Genomic DNA, 18,913 nt, shown 5'->3' on the forward strand with positions numbered 1-18,913 from the left:
ACCAGTGCACAGAGGCCAAGTTTTCAGCATCAGATTGGGAGAAGAGACAGATTTGAGAAACAGAATTAGCAAAACTGAGTGGAAACACTAACAACATTAATACTAATAATTTTCCCTAATAATTTATAATCATAGCCCTAGTTTCATGAAGACCCGGGATGTGAATTTACACCATATTCATAGTCTGAGAAATAAACATAGTCAATCCAAGAAAAAAACAAATAATTCCAGGTTGGTCAAGTACCTTAGCACCCAGGAGAAACCAAGACAAATCATCTCAATCCAGGCTCTTCAGGATTCACAAAGTTTAAAAGTATAACCAAATGAGCTCCTAGTAAAATATAGCAAACATACAAGGAAACAGACTCCATAAGCAAGAGTCTAGGAAGACTACAAACTGAAAAATAAGACATGCTCAGACTGCTGCTATTGAAATTATAAGGAAGTCATTATAGGGACTTCCCTGGTGGCACAGTGGTTAAGAATCCGCCTGCCAATGCAGGGGACATGGATTCAATCCCTGGTCCAGGAAGGTCCCACATGCCGTAGAGCAACTAAGCCTACAAGCCACAACTACTGAGCCCACGTGCCACAACTGAAGCCCACGTGCCTAGAGTCCGAGCTCTGCAACAAGAGAAGCCACCAGAATGAGAAGCCCACGCACCGCAATGAAGAATAGCCCCTGCTCACTGCAACTAGAGGAAGCCTGCAACCAGCAACGAAGACCCAACTCAGCCAAAAATAAATAAATATAATTAATTAATTAATTTTTAAAAAGAAAGTCATTAGGGCTTCCCTGGTGGCGCAGTGGTTGAGAATCTGCCTGCCAATGCAGGGGACACGGGTTCGAGCCCTGGTATGGGAAGATCCCACATGCCGCGGAGCAAGTAGGCCCGTGAGCCACAACTACTGAGCCTGCGCGTCTGGAGCCTGTGCTCCACAACGAGAGAGGCCACGACAGTGAAAGGCCCGCGCACTGCGATGAAGAGTGGTCCCCGCTCGCCACAACTAGAGAAAGCCCTCACACAGAAACGAAGACCTAACACAGCCAAAAATAAGTAAATAAATAAATAAATTTATTAAAAAAAAAAAAAAAAAAGAAAGTCATTATACACAAAGTAATAGATTTAAAGGGTTCTGAAGGATGTTTTAAATGAAAAGACAGAGATAATCACTATTGATGCCAAAATATTGGTTTCCTGTACACTGATGCCGAAATGAGATACAAGATATGGAGACAGAGTTTTGGAGGAGAAAGAAAGGGTGGCTTTATTCTTTGCCAGGCAGAGAGGGGAACACAGCAGGTTAGCACCTCAAGAACTGTGCCCCCCTCCCTGGGGAATAGGGAGAGGTCTTATAGTTGGAGTTCGTGGTCAGGGGTATGCAATAAGGATCAAGGCAGTAACAGTCTTGCATTCTTTTGCAAAGTTTCAAAATGGCTACAACACTGGGTCTGGTCTGCTCCAAGGGTGGGGTTGCTGACAAGATGAGGCTGTGTGGAGGGTCTCAAGTCTCCTAATCTTAATGAGCTTCTCTAATCCCTTTAATCTTGCCTCAGGTGGTTTCGTGGCTGCTCCTTCCTTCATTAGCAACTGTTCGAAACTGCCCTTTGGAACTTAGGGAATGTCATGGAGGCTGGAGTCTTGCCTACAAGAAATGGGGGACAAAAAGGCCTCCATGCCCGGAAGCTCCACAGGGCCCCACTCGGTTTCACTATGTAGAGCAGGAAAAAGGGACATTTAGCCCAAACCAGACCTTCAGGGTAAATTTTCTGAGATGATGCCTGAATTGGGATAGAAGGACAATTAAGAATTAGCCAGGTTGGGGACTTCCCTGGTGGTCCAGTGGTTAAGACTCCATGTTTCCAATGCAGAATTAGCCAGTTGAAAAAAAGTGCTGAGGCCATTCCAGACAGAGAAATCAAAATATTGATGAGCAAAAAGATATAGAAGCAATGAACAGCATGGGGGGCTCAGGGGAAACTAGAGGCATTCTTCTATTACTAGAATAATAAACGCCAGCAGGTAATGACTAGAGAAGCTAAAGGAGTAGAGAAAGACCTGCATGTGGAGGGTTCTCTATACCATGCAGAAAGTATGGCTCATTGAAGGATTTTAAGGAGGCGAGTGTCATGATCATTTTTGTTTTAGGTAGATTACTTTGGCAGTAGTGAATGGAAAGGATTTAAGATGGATAAAGCTGGAGGAATGGAGATCAGCTAGGAAGCTACTGCACAGTTTATGGGAGAAATGAGGAGGGCCTGAACTACTAGGGTGACAGTAAGGATGGGGCAGAAAGATTTGAGAAATAGCAGATATAATTAGCAAAAGTTGGTGACTGACAAGTAATAGGAAAGATGAAGAGGGAGCAGTGTAGAATGGCTCCTGTGTTTCTGGCCTGGATGATTAGGTGATACTAATTGCTTTGGGAAATACAACAGGAAGAACAGGTTGGGACAGAAGAAGAAAATGACCTAAGTTATAAAGATGTTAGGCCTGGGTACCCGTGGGAAATTGAGCTTAGGGATGTTTAGCAAGCAACTGGAATCGATGAGACTGAAGCTCATAGAAGTCAGTGCTGAAATAACTAACCACATGAGTGGCTAATTCACTACTTCACAAAATCTACTTCAGAGAATAATACAGTCATCAGAAATGATGCTTAGGGGAATTCCCTGGCAGTCCAGTGGTTAGGACACCACTGTGGGCCCGGGTTCGATCCCTGGTCAGGGAACTAGATCCTGCATGGCACAACTTAGACCCGGGACAGCCAAATAAATAAATGTTAAAAAGTAAATAAAATAGGGCTTCCCTGGTGGTGCAGTGATTAAGAATCCGCCTGCCAATGCAGGGGACACGGGTTCGATCCCTGGGGTTCGATCCCTGGTTCGGGAAGATCCCACATGCCGCAGGGCAACCAAGCCTGTGCGCCACAACCACGGAGCCTGCGCTCTAGAGCCTATGAGCCACAACTACTCAGCCTGCGTTCATAATTACTGAAGCCTGCGCACCTAAAACCTGCGCTTCACACGGAGAGAAGCCACCGCAATGAGAAGCCCGCGCACCACAACAAGAGTAGCCCGCGGCAACTAGAGAAAGCCTGCGTGGAGCAACGAAGACCCAAGGCAGCCTAAAATAAATAAATTTATTTTTAAAAAAATATTAACAGCTTTCTTACCTTACGAAAACCTACATTTATTTAAACACCGTAAAAATGTGAATAGCCAAGTCTGGAAAGAACTACATCAAGATGCTACGGAAATTATTTTGAGATTGCAAGTTTATGGGATTCTTCCTTCTACTTTCTTATATATTCTAAATTCGGTATAGAATACTATCATAACGGGAAAAACTTTTTTAAAAAGTAGCATTTCCTCTTACGTCAAGCGGGACATAGCTAGAGTTCCTATCAAATACAGGACCTGACACATAGTAAGCCCCCAACAAATGCAGCAAAGGACCAGCACCTGAGATGTGAGAGCAGTGGCCTCGGATCTTCCTGCCTTGTAGAAGCCTGTCCTGCGGGCCCTCAGGACTCGGCCTCACCTCGGCCCACCCACAGCCGGGCTAACGGGCCGCGCCCGGCTCCGCCCTCCGTTCCCACTGCCCCGGCCCCGCGGCCTCCCCGCTGCCGTCATCCCGCCTGAAACAACTCCTCCCGGACGGTAAGCACCACCTTACTGAGGACGCTGGCCGCCCCCGGAGCGGCGGTTCCGTCAGGTCTCACTGTCCTGACCAGTCCTGACGTTTTCGGGACACTGGTCCCCTCAGGGGCAGGGGACAAGAGCGTGCCGAGCCCGCGCGGCCGCTGGAGCTGGGTTGCTGGCCAGGCCCTTTACTCGGCATCCCTCTGGAGGAGGTGGGAAGGGGAAAGGGGGGAGAGGAAAGAGCGGTCAGGGAAGGGGAGAGGTGAGGCGGAGAGAAAGGGAGAAAAACCAGTGGGGTAGCTTAGGAAGCCGAAGCCACGGCCGCGCGTGGACGCTGGCGGGCTCCGCGGCGGGACCTGGGCGCAGCCGCCCCCTCCAGAGGCCCCACGGATGAAGGAGTCCTGCCGCGGAACCGGCGCTGGGGCGTCCGAAAAGCCTCACCCGAATCTTGGCTGTGAGCTCTGGTCTCTAGGATGCTTACTTCAGCGTCCTGAGGTGTCGCCTGGAGGCGACCTCCAAGAAGCCTGAGGGGACAGCCCTGAGGCTGCCCCCGCCCTGCCCCGCCCCCCGCGCCCTCCCCGGCGCAGGCCCCGCCCCGCAGCAGGCCCTCTCCCAGAACTCTCGCCCTTTCATTCGTTCACCCTGAGGGTACTGAGCTCCAACCAGATACTAAGCGCCAGATGCTTGGGTTAAAGCGGTGAACGTGGTAGACCGGATAATTAAGACACCAGTTACAATCTAGTGTGGAAAGTGCCGGTGGGGGAGGGGAAGATAAGGGCACCCGTCCTAGCTTGGGAGGGTCAAGGAAGGTCTCACAGAGGAACACACCTTTCACTCTAGCAGGAAGAAAGGAAATGGGAGGCAATGGTTTTTGATGATGAAAAGTTCCCATTGGATGGCTCCTGGTTCCTCTGAAAAGTAGAGGTCTGCCATATCTGCTAGGGTCCAGGAGAAAGAGAAGTTGAGGAAAGTAAAGAAGGTTTGAATTTATTTTGAGTAGGATGGGAGAGTTTACTAAGGAATAAATGACGTAACTAACCACTGGACCGCCAGGTAATTCCCAGGAAGCTTTGCCTGGTTTGATCACCCATGTATCCCAAACACTTAGAACAGTGCCTAGCGCATAGCAGGCACTTAATAAATGGAATGCATAAATAAATGTATTTCAAGTGATGATGGAGTTGCCCATTAGTTGTAGACCGTAAGTTTATGGTGGCCACCAACTTACCTATAAGTGTGATTTTTATCCAATAATGCTGACCTCTGCCTTTCTAGAGGGCAGTTCTGGCAGAGGCAGAGTTGGGATTTTGCCAGGTGGAAATGATGAAAGGAGAATGAATTGATAGATGTTGATTAGGTAACGAACCATGAAGTCTATCTTGGAGAGGGAGGAAATAAAGGCAAGAGGTTTCTTTTTTTGTTTTTTTTTTAAATTATTTATTTATTTATTTATTTATTTATTTTGGCTGTGTTGGGTCTTTGTTTCTGTGCGAGGGCTTTCTCCAGTTGCGGCAAGCGGGGGCCACTCCTCATCGCGGTGCGCGGGCCTCTCACTATCGCGGCCTCTCTTGTTGCGGAGCACAGGCTCCAGACGCGCAGGCTCAGTAGTTGTGGCTCACGGGCCCAGCTGCTCCGCAGCATGTGAGATCTTTCCAGACCAGGGCTCGAACCCGTGTCTCCTAGCATTGGCAGGCAGACTCTCAACCACTGCGCCACCAGGGAAGCCCAGGCAAGAGGTTTCTTATGGACAGGGAAAAAAGTGGAAAGAGCAGTGGGCTAGACTCCTGACAAGGTTGAAGAGTTGGTATTTTAGGACAAGTCTGGAGGTTGAAATCAGAGGGTGATGCAAGACAGAAGGCAGAGTGGTTCCTGATGATGATGCTTCAGATATGGCCATAGCTGGATTGGAGCAGAGGTAAAGGACTCTGAGATGTAAAGGTCTAGGAATTGGGAGTCTAGGTCATTTAATAGGTTATCCACACAGATGTCTGGGTTTCCCATAGATTTCCCTCCTTCAAGATCTCTGCCCTAGGCCCCATCCAGCCCCTTCACCAACCTTCATAGGATCTGCATTCACATTTTAACTTAAGTCTCAGATCCCAAAAGATCTGGCATGGCTCTGGGCCAGAAAACAGAATGGGCTAGTTAGAGCTGTAATGGACATCTCTATTATTTTGTTTTGATACCAGCATGCATACACCTTTCTGGAAACAGGATGTCTATGTTTTCTGGAGGAACGACCAGACCCCCACTTCTTCGGTCTCAGGCCATGTGCAGATAGTGTTCTTCCCTCCATACCCTTACTCCAAGGATGTGTATGTGACTCAGACCTGCCAGAAGAAGCATCCTATTCCCCTGTGTACAGTTCAGTGAGTAGTTCAATATGTATGCATGACCAGCTGGAACCCATAAAGACAATATTGTCATAGCAACACCACATTTTCAGCTTCACTTGAACTTGCTACCACACAATACCTAAAAATAAAGTCAGCACAGAAGACAGAGAGTCAGGGACTTCCCTGGTTGTCCAGTGGCTAAGACTCTGTGCTCCCAGGGACTTCCCTGGTGGTGCGGTGGTTAAGAATCTGCCTGCCAATGCAGGGGACACAGGTTCGAGCCCTGGTCCGGGAAGATCCCACATGCCGCGGAGCAACTAAGCCCATGTGCCAAAACTACTGAGCCTGCGCTCTAGAGCCCGCAAGCCACAACTATTGAGCCCACATTCCACAACTACTGAGGCCCATGTGCCTAGAGCCCGTGCTCCGCAACAAGAGAAGCTACCACAATGAGAAGCCCGCGCACTGCAACGAAGAGTAGCCCCCGCTCACCACAACTAGAGAAAGCACCGCGCGCAGCAACGAAGACCCAACGCAGCCAAAAATTAATTAATTAATTATTTTAAAAAAGATATTGCTTTAAAAAAAAAAAAAAGACTCTGCGCTCCCAAGGCAGGGGGCCCGGATTCGATCCCTGGTCAGGGAACTAGATCCCACATGCATGCCCCAACTAAGAGTTCACATGCCGCAAATAAAGATTCCGCATGCTGCAACGATGATCCCGTGTGCCGCAACTAAGACCTGCCACAGCCTAAGTAAAGAGATAAATAAATATATGAAAATAAATAAATCTTAAAAAAAAAAAAGAAAAAGAAATGAAAACTGAATCCCGATGACATCAAATTGAATCCCTGCATCAATCCAGTTGCCTGAAGCCAACCCTACCCCTGGATTGTTCAGATATGAATCAATACATTCCCATTTGTTTACACCAGATTTTAATTTGGATTAAATTGGATTTTAATTTCTTTTTTAAAAAATATTTATTTATTTACTTATTTTGGCTGCACCGGGTCTTAGTTGCGGCACACAGGATCTTTAGTTGTGGCATGCAGGATCTTTTTAGTTGCAGCATGCAGGCTTCTTAGTTGCGGCATGCTAACTCTTAGCTGCGGCATGCATGCAAGATCTAGTTCCCCAACAAGGGATCGAATCTGGGCCCCCTGCATTGGGAGCATGGAGTCTTACCAACTGGACCACCAGGGAAGTCCCTGGATTTTAATTTCTGTCACATACAAATGATTCGTCACAATACAAGGGGGTTCTCAGTCCCTAACTCTGCCTTCTGGGATATCTACATATCTATGGATATATAGATATAATAATAATGATAATAGTTAACATATGTTAATTTCTTTGTGTCTCAGTTTCCCCTATGTGAAAGAATATAACAATACCTACTTCAAAGAGTTGTAAAGATTAAATGAGATAATAAATGTTAGAGTATAAATTTGTTCCACAACACTGAAACACAAGAAACATCACATTACTTAATTTTTCTAAATTAAATTAAACCTGGTTCGAAACTCTCATTTACCAGGGTTGGAAGACATCTAATATTAATCATGATTTGGGTCGGGAAGGGGGCTTTTCCCCTTTTTAATGTGATATACATTGACCAAAGAAAAAAACCACATAGGAAAGAAACTTGGGTCTTGATCCTGTCATGGTTGCCACTGGGATGTGCATTATCTAAACTCATACAGTCCATTCAAAGGCAAATGGCTCCACAGCATCTCTACCAAGTATATATATCAGCATCTTTTGCTGCGGTTCCCAAGACTATGTACTAGATGTTTAGTGCCCTAACTATTAAATCAGCTCTCCCCATCAGAAGTCCTGCTGCCTCCTAATTTACTTCTGTCACTCATGGAGCCTATTGCAACATCTCTTTTCTCAGGTCCCTGAAACCACTGCTATCCTTGGGCAACTCCTCTTCTTTCCACCCAGCATCTCCTCCATCTTCTCCTTCTGAAGAGCACCCAGCTAAATTAAATTCTCCTGCCACACAAGAGCCTGGATAAGGTTGTAGAACAGGTGTATTGCAACTTTAGTTTGGGACTAGAAAACTCAAAATCCATTAACTATTCCATGAGACAAGAAATCTAGAATTCCTGGAAGAGAGGAGAGCAAAGTTACCTTTTTATCCTACTGAGTGTCTCTTTTGGCAATGAGTAGCAGACAGCAACTTGGTAGATTATCCTGCCATAAATGTAAATTAGCACAGAATTCAGCATTGCCTTCTCTATTTCCTATCAGAACTCAACTTACTTTATTCATCCAGAGGTAGGAAACTCAGATACCAGGCAGGTAATGCAAATGACTAAAAATAGACAAGTGTAAGAAAACAACAAAATCATAGGCACAATAATAAACAGCAACTAGCCCTTAGCCTCGGCTTTAACAAAGAGAACATGGTGAACTGGAAAGCACATGGCCACTAAGGGGGCACCTGCTACTTAGCTCTAAATGGTCTTTACTGGGCTTCCCTGGTAGCGTAGTGTTTAGGAATCCTCCTGCCAATGCAGGGGACACAGCTTCGATCCCTGGTCTGGGAAGATCCCACATGCTGCGGAGCAACTAGGCCCATGCGCCACAACTACTGAGGCTGCGCCTAGAGCCCATGCTCTGCAACAAGAGAAGCCACCGCAATGAGAAGCCCGTGCACCGCAACGAAGCGTAGCCCCGCTCATTGCAACTAGAGAAAGCCCACGCACAGCAACAAAGACCCAACGTGGCCAAAAATAAATAAATAAAATAAATAAATTTATTAATAAATAAATAAATGGTCTTTACTTTGTGGGAATGAGAGCCCTATGTTGCCAGATTTTAAGCCAAAAATATTATTACGTACAATCTACTAATCTTATAATGTTGACCGTTCAAGTTTAAAAAAAACAAACAAAAAACTGCTGGCCACATTGTCTGAGCCAAATGTTATATATCAGTATGTATCTTTAAGCCGTTTTATGGTTTCAGCTGCTACATATATACTGGTAGCTGTCAAATTTATATCTCCCCCACAGACTACTTTCCCAAGCTTCAGATACATGTATCTATCTGCCTCCTGCCTGACATTTCCTTGTCACAGGAGCCTCAAATGCAAATGTCTAAAATGGAACACATTGTCCCCTCACCCTAAACTGGTTACCAGGTTTGTGTTACTTATCTCAGTAAAATGTCACTAACATACACACCCAGTTCCCCAAGTCAGAATCCCTAGAGTCATTCTCAACTCCCTCTCTACTCCACCCTATCCCACTTGTAACTAAGTCTAATCAATTGTAACTTTAGAATTCTACTTGAACCTGTTATTCTCCACTCCCACCATCACTGCCTTGGTTCAGGCCTCATCTTTCATTTTGCCTAAACTAAAGCAAATTTTCCCTAACCAATCTCTTGCCTTCAATCTCTTTGCCCTCAATATAGTCAGAGTGTTCTTTCCAAGACACAAACTTGATCTTGTCTCTTCCCTGCTCAAAAATTTTCAATTATTTCCCATCACCTTCAGGATAAATTTCCAACTTCTTAGTCTGGTATTCAGGGCCCTTTGTGATCTTGTCTATCCTACTGCTTCCCCAACCCCCAACTAACACTACAGCTGCACTGAAACACCTTCAATTTCCCTAATGGGACATGCTTTCTCTGACCCACCACCTTTATACACAGGCTGTTTCTACTGCTTGGATTGTCCTCTCTTCCCTACACTCTCATTTTCTTGATTCCTCAAACCAAGCACTGGTCATCTCTTAAGGGAAGCACCCCCTGACAAGCAACCCCCTTCCCCAAGGTGGTTAGATGTCCTCCACCCCCCTTAATACCCTGTACATATCTCTATTTTAATTGTCTATTATTTGACTGTTTACCTCACTGAAATGGGACCTACTTTAGCACAGAGACCCTGTCTTACTTCTGCCTCCTCAAGACTGAGCATGATACCTGATCCATAGTAAGCACTTAATAAATATTTTCTGAATGAGTGAATGAATAAATCTAGTCCAAATCATGGTACCAATGGAGAAAACTTTCTTGCCCAAGATTACGTGGCCAAACAGTGACAGAGCTAGAAAATCCAAGTCTCCTCAACTTCAGCTCAGCGCTCTTTCTACCAGACTAAGCTGGCAGTTGATGGGGGATAGGGTGAGAAGAGAGGCATTGAATTGTACTGCAAAGGCAGATATTGAAGTTTGACACTAAAAGGAGGAGTTGACATGAAACAGAGTAGTGGTTTTAGGGAAAAGAGGGGCAAATGAAAAAAAAAAAAGGGTTAAGCACGTTTGATTTGTCATCCTTAACATGAATATTTGTGAAAAAGTTCTCGGGCAACCTAAAGACATGAGATGTAAAAGAGGAAACAGGCTCCATCTATTAAAGATGGAATGAGGCATATAATCAGGAACCTTAAAAGTGATGGAAGAAATTTTCATATACTGTGGTATAGGGAAGTCATTCTGGCTTATATATGATTTGACTTGAACTTTATACTAACTACAAGCCTGTCTTGTGGTCTATCAAACATACATTGCACATCTGCTTTAACCATTAAAGAAAAGGGTGCATTGTCCAGAAGTAAAGAATATCTGTTATGAAATTAGAGATAAATGCCTTCCTTCCCAGGATGTCAATGCTAGTACTCCTTTGACGATAGGGCTCCCTTCCCAGGCACCAAGGTCATGCTGACTTGCTGTGTACGAGCTAATCTGTCATTTTTGAAACATTGAAGGAATGTACCCCTGTCATGTTTGATGTCCTTTGTTCTGACAAGATATAAAGCTGTGCTGGAAACTGGGCTTCTTGGGAGCAGTTCCTCAGAGCTATCTGAGAGGCTGTCTCCTGGGCTACAGTCTTCAGCTTGGCTCAAATAAAACTCTCCTCTATTCTTGTTATAGATTGGTTATTGATCATTTATGGCAACAAAAGAAATAATATTTTAACATAGCATATACTATGTACTACTCTAAGCATATAAATGTTTTCATTTAACCCTCAAAACAACCCTATGTGGTAAGTAATAATATTATCCCCATTTTACAGATGAGATAACTGAGGCACTGAAAGATAAAGTAGTTTGAGATTTCACAGGTAGGAAGTGGCAGAGCTAGGATTTGAATAAGGTAGTTTGATGCTAGAATCCATGTTCTCAACCACAATGCCTGAAGATAATTCTGACCTTGGTAATCAAGACAAAAGGGGATCACTAAGCTTTCACTGAATAAAGTATGAGTTGTCTGGTGGGTGCAATTTTTGGGCCCTAAATTCACAGAGACTGCTGTTAGGTATGTGGGGGATGGGAGTTCTTTGTTCTGTGATGCAGTGATGACCTCAGGGTAAACTGCCACTAGGCTGAGGAAAATGGAATGGCTGCCAGAGGGCCTGCTTGGGGCTGAGGGGGACATGGGGCTTCTCTGGGGCCAGTTGACCCATGCCCTGGCCTGTAGGCACTGTGGCAGCAGCTGCCTCCTGAGTCCAGGGAACCTGATAACACTATTCTTGTTCGTGGTTTGGCAGATCCAGAGGTGGTGGCAGCTTGGGAGATGGCGACAGCTTCAGCCCTGGTACTCTGGGGACAAGATGCAAGGCAAGGTGAGTGACATAGGTGTGCAGCTGGGTAAATGACTCACCACATGAGTTCAGGTGAGGAATCACTGACATCGATGTGGGCTCAAAGGAGTGACTATATAAGCCTTAAATGTGAGGCTGGGTGAGTGACCATTAACACTAGATTTCAAGCCAGCTGAATGATCATTGACCCTAGATGTGGGGTCATGTAAGGGAATGCAGATCTCCAAATGTAGTTGGGTAATGGCCATTAACACCAGATGGGTAAGTGACTATTGTCCACAGATGTGGGCCCCAGTGAGTAACTGTTCACTCTGGGTGTAGAACAAAGACTGAGGGCTTAACGGTACATCTTGTGTCTCTGAAAAAGGCTTCATGCCTGATTGTCTTTCTCCACGCCCCAGGGCCTACCACTTCTGTACCGCGTGGCTTTCCTTGATCGCCTGTGGAAGCAGAAGTCAGGGGAGGAAGAAGAAGAGGAGGAGGAGGAAGAGGAGGCACCTCTGGATCCACTGAAGCCATGTTCTCTTCCCAAAGAAGCTCCTATTGGAGAACAAGCCACCACAGCCCCATCCCAGCCATCCTGTGATTCTGAGGGCCTCCACAAGGCCGTAGGGACACTAGAGCAAGTACTCACGCAGACCCCAAACCCTTCCAGATCCTTCCCCACCTTTCAGATCTTGACCAACCTGCCTGTGAGGCACAAGACAGCATCAGGGAGCCACCTACAGCAGAGAAAAAGCCAGCTCTTCTGGGGTCTCCCCTCTCTGCACAGTGAGTCCTTGGAGGCCATCTTCCTGAGCTCAGGTGGCCTCTCTCCCCTGAAGTTGTCTGTCAGTCCTTCTGTCTTCTTTAACAAGTTTGCCTTCCTGCCTAGAACCCCAGTATTGCTGCTTCCCCAGTATTGCTCCCCAACCCCACTTCCTACACATGAAGTCCATACTACAGAAGATCTGGAAGGAATGGCCTCTGACCCTCAGCAACTACCCTCCCCATCTTCCCCTCCTGTCCCATCACTTCCCCTCCATCTTAAATCCTTTCCCATGGACCATAAGAGAGTCCTATCTGGCACTGAGGCAAATACACAGTGGCTTACACAGCACAGAGAGGTCCCTTGGGTCTCTGAGGATCAAGCCCTGCACCCACAGCCTAACCTCCAAAGAACCAGGCCCTCCAAACTCTTCCATTCATCTGAGGTCTGGTGGAAGGTGCCATGGGATCCTGGCCTCCAACAACACATTCCAGACTCACTCTCTGCCTCCCTAGCAGAAAGTCCCGCTAGCCTTCCGGGAGCCCTAACTAGGTCTGAGGCCCCATGGAGGACCATGGGGCAAAATGAGGACCCCAAAACCCCTGAGCCAGCAATGCCAGCTCCCAGCCTAACCCCAGCTTCTCTGCCAGAATGCCAGGGAGTCAGCCCTATAGGAGGCCTCTCTGGACCTGAGGCCCTCTGGGAAACCACAAGGCAAAGAGAGAATCCTCAGATCTCTGAGCCTCCGACCTCAGTCCCTTGCCAATCTGTAGCCCCCATGGCAGAGCCTCAAGGAACCAGCACCCTGGAAGTTCCACCTGTATATGAGACTCAGTGGGGAACCACAGGACATAAAGAGAGTACTCAAGCCTTTCAGCCCCCAACGCCAGCCCCCTGCCCTCCCCCACATCCCCTGCCAGAACTCCAGGGAGGCAGTCCCCTGGGAGATCCATCTGGATATGAGCCCCAGTGGAGATGCAGAGAAAATTCAACAAACCTTTGGGCCTTTGAGCCCCCAGCCTTGGAGGTCGACCCAGGACTCCATGGAACCATGCCTGCATGTGTCCCATCAGGATCTGAGACTCCGTGGAAGGGCACGCAGAGTAGAGAAAATCTTTGGGTCTCTGCAGACCCAGTTTCATCTCCCAGCCTTCCCTCAGCCTCTCTGCTGGAGTCCCTAGGAACGGGTGCCCAGGCAGTCTTGTCTGAGTCCAAAGCTTTGTGGGAGGCCATGAGGCAGACAGACAACCTCTGGACCTCAGAATCTCCAGGCCCTGGCCACAGCCCATCTCTAGCTCCTATTCTAGAACCCCACAGAATCCATCCTGTGGGAGGGCTCACTGGGTCACAAACTGCATGGAAGGACACTGTTCATTCCCGGAATTCCTGGGCTTTTGAATCGCCATCTCTGGCCTTCAGCCCACCCGCAGTTCTTGTACTGGATTCCCTCAGAGCTAGCCCTATGGGGGTCCTGTTTGATTCTGAAGCTACATGTGGGGACATAGAAAGGAGAAAGAACTCCTGGGCCTCTGAGCTCCCAGCTTGCAACTTACCCCAAGACCCACGTGGAGCCAACCCCTTGGGAGTCCAGTCTGACTCTGAGCCTACTGGGGGGGACATGGAGCAGAAAGAAACCTGTTGTGTTCCTGTGTCCCCATTGTGGGGTCCCAGCCCACGCCCAAACTCTATGTCAAAGTCTCACACAAGTGAGCCTATTGGAGACCAATGCAACTGTAAACCTGAGGGGGAAACAGTGGAGCAGAGAGAGAACTGCTGGACCATTGAACTCCCAGCCCCAACCCCCAGGTCACTCTCGGTTCCTCTACCAGATCCACACATTGACCTTGAGTTTGTGCGGAGGAATGTACAACAAAGAGGGATCCCCCAGGACCCCAGCCTTCCAGCAGTGGACCCCCTCCAGCCAATACCCTGGTCTCCCACCCAAGCTGAGGCTCTGAAGATTGAGTCCAACCAGCCTGGCCTACCCAAGGGAGAGCTGCTCCCAGGGGCTAAGGCGGAGACTCCATCCTCCCAGGGTGAGGCTGTCCCAAAGGTGCCCACCCACTCTGAGATCCAGGCCTGGCACTGGAGTAAAGAGTTGGAACTCAGGCTGAAGAAACTACAGCAGAGCCCTGCTTCCAGATCTCTTGGCCCAAGTCAATCATTTGGCAGCTCCCCTGCCCTGAGCTCCACAACTCAAGCCACCCGGAGACTCTCTTCTTGCCCACCACAGCAGATTCATCCCCTCAGTCTGTGCCCCAACTCTTCAAGCTGTCATCCCCCCAAACCTCAGAGCACAGTAACTCAGCCTGTCCAGGTCCCCCACTGTTATCACTCCCACTCCTCTATCCAACCTCAGCTGTGGAAGTCTGGCAGGGCAGAACAAGGGTCTCAGAAAGAGCAAAGAATGAACGTGAAGATGGTGTCCCAGATCTCATCCCAGGGGTCATGTGTTCACTGCCCAGGCCTGGAAGAGCCCTCATACCCTGAGGTTCCAGCCTCAGGCAAGAGACAGGACAAGGCTTCAGCCCTATCTTCAGCCAAAAAGAGAGAGAGCCCCAGGAAACCCAAAGAAGGAGACCACGGAGAAGGGGATGCAAAATTGGGGTCAATCACAGTTACAGGGAAAAGCCACCTAGCCCAGGCCAGACTAGCAGAGGTCCCTGTAAGCAGACTTTCGCAAAGATCTCAGCACAGGGACCAGAGCTCTCGACACACTGCTCTCGCCCTGCAGCCTCACTCAAAGGCTTCAGGTTCCCAAGATCAGAGAGGGGCAAGGCTGGGAGCTGGTGACACCCTGGCCCCTCGGCATTGTAAGCACTGCCCTTGGGCCCAGAAGCGTCTTTCCTCCCCCACACCTCAGGCTCCCCTTACCAGGGGTCTCCAAAGCATGTTAGCCAAATTTCTGGGTACCCATGGACCCCTGCCCACCAAATCCAGTCAGCAGAGAAAAGGCTGGTAGTACTGGCACCCAATATAAGTACCCCAAGACCTGAAGCCAAACCAGTTGGGGGGTGGAGACACAAAGGAAATCCTAATAAACTAGCTGAACTAGACAAATCCCACTCATGTCTTTTTTGGAGTCTGGGGTACTGGGAATGACGGTTCCCTACTCTGCTGCAGCTGTATCTCCTCAGGATCAGGTCCCAGAAGAAGAGAGCTCAGGATTCTATAGGCTTAACTTTCTTTTCAAGCTGTTCACAGATGATCAACCTGGAGTCTACAACCTGGAGTCCTCACTCTACAGGGTGAAGCTGTTAAGGCCAGGGGAGCACAGACCAATGCTGCCCTTGAGAAAAACTTCACAGCAAGTCAACAGAAGAAAAATATATCCATTCACACGAGCAGAATTGGTCTGGGTCTAGGCACCTGCTCTTGGTCCTGGGTATGGTCCCCTTCTTCACATACTTGATACACAAGTTCCCCACATATGTTTCTAGCCAATTCTTGTCAGCCCTCTGCTCTTTCCTCTCTCTAGTTTAGCTCATGCATCCCCAAGGCCACAAAAACAAGTCCCTTTTCATATGTTTAGCGGTCGCTGGATTTCTTCTATAATTGCCTGTTCGTATCTTATACCCATGTTTCTACTGCACTGTTTGTTGGGTATTTTATTACTTTTCTACTGCTGCCATAACAAATTATCACAAAACAACATAAACTGATTTTATTAGAAGTCTGATATATGTCTCACAGGGCTAAAATCAAGAGGTTGGCAGGGCCGCATTCCTTTCTGTAGGCACTGGGTAGGATTCATTCCTGGTCTTTCCCAGCTTCTAGAAGCTGCCCACATTCCTTGGCTATTGGCCCTCCTCCTCCATCTTCAAAGCTAGCAAAGGCAAGTCAAGTTCTTCTCACATCACATCACTTTTTCCTCCCTCTCCCACTTTTCAGGACACTTTTAATTACACTGGACCCACCTCAATAATCCAAGATACTCTTCCTATCTTAAAGTTATTTGGCTAGCAACCTTAATTCCATCTGCAACTTTAATTCCCTTTTGCCATGTAGCACAATATATTCACGGGTGCCAAGGATTAGGACGTGGGCATTGGTGGGGGGGTTCGGGAATGGTATTATCCTGTCACAGATATTAACTCAACCTGTTACATATGCTGCAAATAGTTTCTCCCAATCTGTAGCTTATTTTCTAATTTTAAAGCGATTTTTACCATGCCAAAGTTTAAATCTACCAACATGTTCCCTTATGGATTCTAAAGCACTTTCTTCTAGCACCCCCATGGATGTTTGTTTATTTATTTTTGGCCGTGCCGTGCAGCATGTGGGATTTTAGTTCCCCAACCAGGGACTGAACCCGTGCCCCCTGCAGTGGAAGGGCAGAGCACTAACCACTGGACCGCCAAGGAATTCCCATAGATGTTATGTTTAGATTGTTAATCTAATTTTTGAGTATAGTATGAGGAGAGAATCTAACTCCCCCAACCACCAAAAAAGATATCCAATTTTACCAATACCATTAAAAACATAATGTCTTGAACCCATTCCATTAAGTGCCGTATTTCAAAACATGGGTCATTTTTTAGCCATCTCTAGGCTTCACATCCACCTATCTAACCACCTACTAGTATTGTCTCATATACAACCGGTCTAAAACTTACTCATTTTCCCTTTAACCTTGTCCTCCAATGTGCGAATTCCTTTTGAAGGGGTGTACAACATCCACCCCAATACTGAAGCCAGAAGCCTCCTCCTGACTCCTCCTTTACCCTCACACCCCAATCTAAAAAAGAAAAAAAAATGATTATCTCTGGTTATTGGGAATATTATATAATTTTTGGCTGCATCACAGATCTTAGTTCCCCAATCAGGGATTGAACCCGAGCCCACGGCAGTGAAAGCACCAAGTCCTAACCACTGGGCTACCAGGAAATTCCCAAAAGTAAAAGTTTTTTAAAAAGTGAATTGTTGGAAACTCCCTGGCGGTCCAGCAGATAGGATTCAGTGCTTTCACTGAGGGGGCCTGGTTCAATCCCTGGTCGGAGAACTAAGATCCTACAAGCCGCACTGTGAGGCAAAAAAAAAAAAAAAAAAAAGTGAACTGTGAATGAAAAAAAAGTGAATTGTCTATACACAACAATGCACATGTGGTTGACAATACTGTACTGTACACTTGGAAATTTTTGTGTGAATTTTATGTTATTTTGCCACACACACACAAAAAAAGTTCTCTAGCCCTGAAATCTGACGGTTACTTTCCTGCCTAAACCCCCAGAGGACCCACAACATCTTTAAAGTTCACAGCTGGCATTTGAGGTTCTTCACAATGTGGTTTGGCCTCTCAGGATTCACTCCCTTGCTAGTCAACCTGATGCTTCTTAAGCATGCTCTGACCCCATGTCAAGCCTCCCACCTTCCTTTAACCCCCAGCTCAGACGGCCTCCACAGCCTTCTCAGATTCTTCTATCTTGGTGCGGTTTCCCCTTCCTTGCAGCCCCATTAACAATTTATGTCTTGTTGATAGCACTGCTTTCCTGATATTATGGCTATCAAGCTCTTCAAAGACAGTGAGGTTCTGTGAGGTCAAGTCCACACTCCCAAACCAGTGCTCTTCCCAATCTATAACATTCGCTCTACTCTGTATAGTTGGTTGAGAAAAAGTCAGAAGGTACATGCTTCCCTCTGCCTCCTCTCACTAATGTTACTATTCTGTTCCAAAGTTTTATTTAGCCCTAACTTGTCTATAGGGTCTGAGCCCAACTTACCACCTGCTGGCCAGGAGTGGAACTGAAGGTACTTTCCTTCTCCCCACCTATCCACCCCCAGAAAAATAGTCTCATAGTCTCAAAGACAATGCAATTCTGAATTTCCACTTGACATAGGGCCATTTAATGAGTCTATGCAACTCTGAATAGCTTTATGAAACATCCAAGTCCTATATTCTTAAGTCTTTTTAAGCCCTCAGTAGGTTGTAGGGCTGGGCAAGATTAACAAACCATGTAACATTTGCTCAGTTCAGTCTAACTAATGACTGGCAGCCCTGTGTTCCTCCTGGGCATTATGTAACCACTACTGTCAGGGCTACTTGGCAGGATCAGTATCTTGGACCCCAATATATTTCAAGATGTTAGATTTATAGTTCCATCTTTGCTTTTGCCTCTGTGGTGAACTGTTGGCCCTCCATGATCTAATTTGATGCCATATTCTTGGTTAGAAACCCATCTTCTAATCACAGCACTTATCAGTGGGAAGATTGGCTATAGTAAGATCACATTCCAATTTCTTTCTGGGAACCCTGTGGGGAAAAAGATGAACTGCCTATACAATTTGCCTCTTGGTTTAAGTATGCAGGCTTCTGCAGGTGCATTTTGACAATAAACAGTCCCTCACACTGCTTTCTGCAGTTTACGAAGCACTGTCAATCATTTTATCAGACTAAGAAATCTCGAGGCCCCAGAAGAGCTCCGTGCCTTGTGTGACGCTACACTGTTATAAGCACAAGTGTGAGAAGCAAAACCAGGCCTCTCACAAGTCTGCTCTTGTTTTTTTTCCTAAAGAATCTATACAGCTCCAACCATCTTCCCTATAGACACACTTCATGTTATAAGTGAGTGCAAAGCAATCATTCCAACACAAATTTCTATCACACATCAACCAGTACCTCTA

The 18,913-nt window shown here is 46.8% G+C and overlaps 1 protein-coding gene across 3 annotated transcripts; it reads left to right on the top strand.

The window, feature by feature from the left end:
- Positions 1-3,608: 3,608 nt before the first annotated feature.
- C6H9orf131 (chromosome 6 C9orf131 homolog) lies at positions 3,609-15,284 on the top strand. Of its 3 annotated transcripts, none has more exons than XM_036855247.1 (3): positions 3,609-3,664; positions 11,491-11,565; positions 11,946-15,284. In XM_036855247.1, exons 2-3 carry the CDS (start codon positions 11,554-11,556, stop codon positions 15,252-15,254), a joined length of 3,321 nt encoding a protein of 1,106 aa, XP_036711142.1. In that variant the 5' UTR covers positions 3,609-3,664; positions 11,491-11,553; the 3' UTR covers positions 15,255-15,284. The 3 variants fall into 3 exon arrangements, with proteins under 3 accessions (XP_036711142.1, XP_036711143.1, XP_036711140.1); XM_036855248.1 differs by having other exon boundaries at positions 3,654-3,858; XM_036855245.1 differs by lacking the exon at positions 3,609-3,664 and having other exon boundaries at positions 11,335-11,565.
- Positions 15,285-18,913: the final 3,629 nt, after the last annotated feature.

This window comes from Balaenoptera musculus, chromosome 6 (assembly GCF_009873245.2).
Source record: "Balaenoptera musculus isolate JJ_BM4_2016_0621 chromosome 6, mBalMus1.pri.v3, whole genome shotgun sequence".
Classification (NCBI taxonomy): Eukaryota; Metazoa; Chordata; class Mammalia; order Artiodactyla; family Balaenopteridae; genus Balaenoptera; species Balaenoptera musculus.